Raw genomic sequence first — 6,409 nt, forward strand, 5'->3', positions numbered from 1 at the left:
TAATGAATGTTAATCACTATTTTAATCTAGTACTTTGATTTTGCTCACACACGTTAGCCTTCTGATCTCTGGTTAATAAGCTGTTCTATTTGAGTATATTACTGTTAAAGTTAGGGGAACGGACATTATATCATTGAAGATAAGTACATTTTGCCACATTTTATCTATTGCTTTATAAATGAAATAGGTACAGCAAGTAACATAATTCATTACTTCAGTAATTTATTCATAGGGTAATTGTTTGGCTATTAATGTAATAGTAATAAAGGTTTTCTTTTAAAACCCAAGTACTGTTAATTGAAAAATATTCTAGATTTCATCAGTCTTCTGATGATAACAAAATTACTTTTCACTTAAATTTTGAAAAGTAGTACTCCATTTGTATACAGTTTTTTTTTTTGAGTTTCTGAATTTTAGTTGTGGACTTAGAATTCAAAAATTTTAAATTGTCATTTAGAGAATGTTGGGTTTCATTGTTGAAACAAGGGGGTTAAAAATGGCGATACAGAGAATATTATAAATTTAAATTTTCAAAATCGGCAAACTGGGTTCTTATAAGCCCCTAAAAATGTTTATGGAAACAAACTGGAATAAGAGTTCGGAGAACAAGGGTATAGGATTATATTCAAGTGACTGCAAGATCTTCGGCAAATCACTTAATGTCTCTAAGCTTCTGTTTCCCTGACCATAAAATGGGAGTATCAGACTAGATGTTCCTTCTCATGTTCTTCCTAGCTCTAACATTCCCAGAACAACCACACTTTATGCGTCAGAGAATAATAACTATAAATAATGATTTATTTCTTCCAGAATAAAAGAACACACACTAAATTACTACATTACAAAATATGGAGGAGTGTAGCATAATAAAAAAAGGACAGGGAGTGATTCAGACTGGGGCTCAAATCCTAGCTTCACCATTCCTGGCCTTGAGTAGTTTATGTAATACCCTCCGCTGGTTTCCTCACCTCTAAAATAGGAGTGACAGCTCCTTGACAGGGCTATGATAGCAAATAACCAAATAAATGTAGAGAGCTTAGCATAGTGCTGGGCACAGTAAGTGCTCAATAGAGGCTAGTTATTGTTTTTGTCATTTTTATCATAAAGCATTGCTATGACGATAAAGGTATCTAATACAATTTAGGTGCTCGACAGGTTATACATATCATTGACTCCTTTTAAAATTTAAGGAAAAGTACAAAATTTATATGTAATAGGAGTATAAGACCAGTCACATAGTATAAGAAAGAAGCATTAAAAATGGCCAGAAAAGTTCCCAAATCATGAGAATGAAGCCAGGAGTTTCTCAATAAGGTCAATAATCCCATACTGGGGAAGTGGGATAATGATGTTGACTCATAGTAGAAACCCAATGTGGTTAGCATTAAGAAATATACCAACATCTAAAAAAAAAACAAAAACAAAAACACCTCCAACAGATAGAAAACCAATGAACTCAAAAGCGAAAATCAGCCAGGTAGGAAGGCTTGTGGAGGAAAATCACTGGAATGAGAATTCTTTCTTGTGTCCAGGCATGAGCAAGATGCTGTGCAGAGTTCTCATTAATAGACCTGCCATAAACTTTTCTGACCTCCTTTGGCTGCTTTTCTCAGCATATTTTTGACACAGAAGAGCACTGGACTTGTGATCAGAATGCTCACTCCGATGAGCAGTAGAAATGTGACTGTGGAGGAGTTTCTTAGCCCCTCAGAGTCTGTTTTCTCCCATCTAGGGAGTGCACTGTAAAGAAAGAAAGATGCAGTGTAGGCTGCTCCTAGGTAATTCATATTTCAAAGGATGTACCCCTTTATTTTCAAATTAAAGTTTTAGAGTTGAACATTCCAATCATCTATTTGCTTGAAATAAGCCCCTTTCAAAGTGTTACCCCACCTATTTCTGAGAGTTCCTCAGGGATCTTGTGATCTCTGGCAGAATCTTTTCTTGCTGTTCTGATCTCTTTTTTTTTTTCCATTTCACTCTTGATTCTGTAGTTAACAATTACAGAAGTAGCCATTTGGGACAACTGTACTCTACTGGCATTTCTGCTCTTAAAACCAGGCAAAAGCACTTGCTCTGACCTTCCCCCAGTCCCTACATGGAGTAGGGAATCCACTGGGCCTACTCCCTGCTTCTAGACCATGCTCTGGGTACCCAGGACTCTAGAATCTCCTGTCTAAAGGGACTTCAGGATTCTTCGCTGGGTGAAAGCATGCCAGTGTGCAATCCTCAAGGCACAGCTAAAGGTGACTGTTTGCTTTGTGGGAGGGTGTGTGGAGCTTGGAAGCATAGCCTGGGATATCCACACACAGTGAGCAAGGCCCCTCCCCATACAGGACAGAATGAGTATGGGAAGAGAAGGCTATGGGTAATAGGCAGGGGAGCGAGGGGAGGGCAGAGAATTCTGTATTTGAACTGGCCTTCAGGTCATTATGAAGAGAGATTTGACAGGGTAGGAGGGTGAGGCACATTCTAGACAATTAGGTAGCTCGATGTATATAACATTTAAACATTTGGGCACAGGTGTGAAGTATCCTTTGTACTGCTGCCCAGGCCTGTGGATGTTGGGGTAGGCCTGTCTGAGCAGAAGTGATCACTACTGATACCTCCTCTTCAGCACTAGGTAGGGCTCTGCCCTTTCTAATGCCCCTTAGCACAGGTGACACCACTCTGGGTTTAATTCTACCTCCTGGAAAACCTGGAAAAAACAGGAGTGTAATGTAGAACAACCAGCTATTATCAGTGATGATTACTTTTAGGACCCACAGATCCAATTAGACCACAGAGTGCCTGACTTGCTCCCACAGCTTCTGGTATTGTGGAGACCAGCTCAGCCCCACAAATGGGAGTTTCCAGACGCCTCCAAACTCTAGTCTAGGCCCAATTCTTTATTGTTGTTCCTGTTTTAAATGAAGTCGTACTTGTTTTATTGATGCCAAAATGACTGACAGTGGTACTATCTGTTTCCTTCAGATGAGATTCCACTTCCTCCTTAGCCCCTGCTTGTGTGTAACATGACCACAGTGGCCTAGAAGAGATGATAGCACTTGCTGCCCCTGTTTCTCAAACTCTTGATTGCTCTATCTTAAATAGCATATGTTTGGGTTACTAACAGTTCAGCCCAGGCAGCAGAGCACAAGCCCCAACCAATTCCCTGTCACAGCTTCACCTGCAGTGGGAGGTGGAGGAAGGATGAGACTGCTCAGACCCCTCTGTCATGGTCTGGCCTCAACTCCCAGAATCCTGTGAACAACTAACTGGACAAGGAAAGATGCAAACCTTCCAAGAACAAGGTGTTCTTGCCCAAAATACAGTCTAAATCAAGACCAGGGCAGACGGGAATTCTCTAAATCCCCAGGGCAAAGTCTGGCTAATATTCCCAATTATAGAATTAAATATAACTCAACACATCAGTCTGAAGTATCAGCGCTTGGGTTAAATTTTTATAATCCAGAGATTTCTGAAAATATGGTCTCCATCTATATCTATACCTGCAATATTTAAAAGGCTCACAAAAGTCAATTCTCCCAGAGCAAAGTGAGGTATAAACTATTCACTACCCATCCCTGCTTGGCAGTTTTCAATCTTCAGAATTATTGGAATCAAATCTCTACCACACGTAATTAAATACATGTCCTACCAAAGACAACAGTGTTTATTACTAAGGTGCATAATATCTATATGATGAACTATTGTGAAGATTGAAAGCACAAAGGCTGCTGTGCAAGAGCAGCACAGTAGCACCAGTAAATGCTATGAAGCAGGAGCAGCTCAGCAGCATTGCTGTTACACGACATGGAAGTATCCAAAGCAGATTGCAAACCCTAAAATGATAATCCAAAGGGTAGGTCATTCTGTTACCTTTCCCTTCCTTACTGAGGCTAGCTGTTATAGTGAACATATCTGTATTCAGTTCGACAGTGTTTTATTGGGTGTCTTCTAAGTACAAGTCAGGATGATGGACATTGAAAGTCAAACTACATTCCTTTAGCTCAAAGCAACATTTTCAACTCCCACTGCTCAGCTGTGTTTATACTCACCCTAGAAAACCTGTAAGAGCTCTGCTGCCACTGAGCACCAAGGATTTCTTTTGTTTTTCTCCATTTTCCTTCTTAACCATTTTATATGACCAGGGAGAAAGAATGTTAGGATCTCCCTTCATCTAACGAATGAATCATTTTGTTTTGTTTTGTTGGTACGAACACTATGTGTAAGATCCAGCTGTAATGGAAAAGACCAGATTCTAGAATCAGCAAAACTGCTTTCAAACTCTTAATGGTTATTTGACATCATCAGAATTGATGATGTCAAACTAGAACTAGAACTCGTCACTGTCATCTTCTCCATCCGTAGACTCTGTGCTTACTTCTTCGTAATCCTTCTCCAGAGCAGCCAGGTCCTCTCGAGCCTCAGTGAACTCCCCTTCCTCCATGCCCTTGCCCACGTACCAGTGCATAAATGCCCGCTTGGCAAACATCAGGTCGAACTTGTGGTGGAGGCAGGCCCAGGCCTCAGCGATGGCTGTGGTATTGCTTAGCATGCAGACTGCCCTCTGCACCTTGGCTAGGTCACCCCCAGGCACCACTGTGGGGCGCTGGTAGTTGATGCCAACCTTGAAACCTGTGGGACACCAGTCCACAAACTGGATGCTGCACTTGGTCTTGATAGTAGCGATGGCAGCGTTCACATCCTTGGGCACCACTTCTCCACGGTAGAGCACGCAGCAGGCCATGTACTTGCCATGGTGAGGGTCACACTTGACCATCTGATTGGAAGGTTCAAAGCAGGCATTGGTGATCTCTGCCACTGAGAGCTGCTCGTGGTAGGCCTTTTCAGCTGAGACGATGGGTGAGTAAGTCACCAGCGGAAAGTAGATACGGGGGTAGGGCACCAGATTTGTCTGGAACTCCGTGAGGTCCACATTGAGGGCGCCATCAAAATGCAGCGAGGCGGTGATGGAGGACACAATCTGGTCGATGAGCCAGTTGAGGTTCGTGTAGGTAGGGCGCTCGATGTCCAGGTTGCGGTGGCAGACTTTGATCATATGTCAAATTAGATTAATAATAGTACCTATCCAGTGGGAGGGAAGTGAGGATTAAGCGGGATATAAAGCACTTAGTATAGTAGATTAGTAAAAACCAATCATTTTTAAATAGTAAATATATTATTTCTGAACTAGCTACTTAAGAAGATACACAGGTCATAAATAAAAACCTCTACAGTCAAGTGTAGAATCCTTCTAAATGGAATAACCTATACACAATAATGTCGTTTACCATAAGAGACATGGAGAGACTCTTTGTTATCAGAATCCCATCTATGCAAAATGTATTTGAGAGATGGGAAGTGAAAAACGAACCAGTGCAGCTAAATTAGGTACCATGAAATGTATACATACGTGTAAAGTAATGAGTACAAATCAGTAGCTCATGTGTAATTGACAATAGAAAATTTTTTTGTAGTAATCTACAAGAATAATCATGATTTTTCCCCTGTAGCACTATTATTGATCTTTCGCAGACAGCGTTTTATTATCTATGCTCATGTGCAACAGGCAGGGCTTTCCCAACTTGGTCCTATTCTAGAGGTTATATTCCAGAAGTTCACTCCTGCAGTCAGCAAGTAGGACATACACACAGAAATAACACAGATTTCCAGGCCACACAGAACAGTCATTCCCAGATAAGCACTAACTCCCCACCCACATTCAGTAGAGAACACTGAAGGAAAGCAAACTTCTTCCTGGTCAGACACCTTTTAAAGCATAACACTGAGCAGTTATAGACTCAGAGATAATGTCCTGAAAAACATCAGTAAGTGTTGTGATAGAAGGAAATACTGTGACTTAATACACATAAAGAATTTAGAAGATTTCTGCAAATGTGGCAACTCCTTAAGGAAAGTTACCTTTTATTACTGTCTTTCCTGGCAAATAACAACTTGGATACACAAAAGAGTTATAATAGAACCTGGACAGTTTCTAATAGTAGAACAATTGGAAACTTAGAAATTTAGACCCAAAAAGCACCGGAGTATGTTTTATTTGTTCAAAAGAATTAATTCCTTAGTAGGTAAGGGAACTCATAATCCTCTTGAAAACTTTTTGCAGTTGATTTCACATTTAGGTTAACTCTGTGGTAATGTGCATACATAGTTAGTTATTCTGTAGTTTTAAATTTGTCATACTCATGTTCCAACCTAAAACCTGCCAGGTATTATTACACCTGATAGTATCTGCATGTACTATAGCTGTTAAAGTTCTAGGGCCCACCCAGAGTGGGCTGATCAGATAAGCATGTCACCTCACAGGAAGATGCCTTATGATGTTTATTGGGGCATGCCATGCTATGTTGTAGGCTTTACTCAAAGATGGGACCTTCTCAGTCCTTATTCAAAGCCCATTTACTCTTCT

General features: G+C 40.6%; 1 protein-coding gene across 1 annotated transcript; it reads right to left on the minus strand.

Moving 5' to 3' along the window:
• Positions 1 to 1,890: 1,890 nt before the first annotated feature.
• On the minus strand, positions 1,891 to 5,041 carry LOC105815885 (tubulin alpha chain-like). The gene is made up of 2 exons (XM_012651139.1): positions 4,330 to 5,041; positions 1,891 to 1,985 (listed from the first exon to the last, which is right to left on the minus strand). Exons 1-2 carry the CDS (start codon positions 5,039 to 5,041, stop codon positions 1,891 to 1,893), a joined length of 807 nt encoding a protein of 268 aa, XP_012506593.1.
• Positions 5,042 to 6,409: the final 1,368 nt, after the last annotated feature.

Source organism: Propithecus coquereli, unplaced genomic scaffold (assembly GCF_000956105.1).
Source record: "Propithecus coquereli isolate 6110/MARCELLA unplaced genomic scaffold, Pcoq_1.0 Scaffold35, whole genome shotgun sequence".
Classification (NCBI taxonomy): domain Eukaryota; kingdom Metazoa; phylum Chordata; class Mammalia; order Primates; family Indriidae; genus Propithecus; species Propithecus coquereli.

What these genes read in the sequence shown, in the direction of transcription:
- LOC105815885 (XM_012651139.1), bottom strand. Translation starts at nt 5,041, where the DNA reads ATGATCAAAGTCTGCCACCGCAACCTGGACATCGAGCGCCCTACCTAC. An exon ending in TACGGATGGAGAAGATGACA is followed by an intron (nt 1,986 to 4,329) that starts GTGACGAGTTCT and finishes TGTTAACTACAG; the next exon opens with AATCAAGAGTGAAATGGAAA.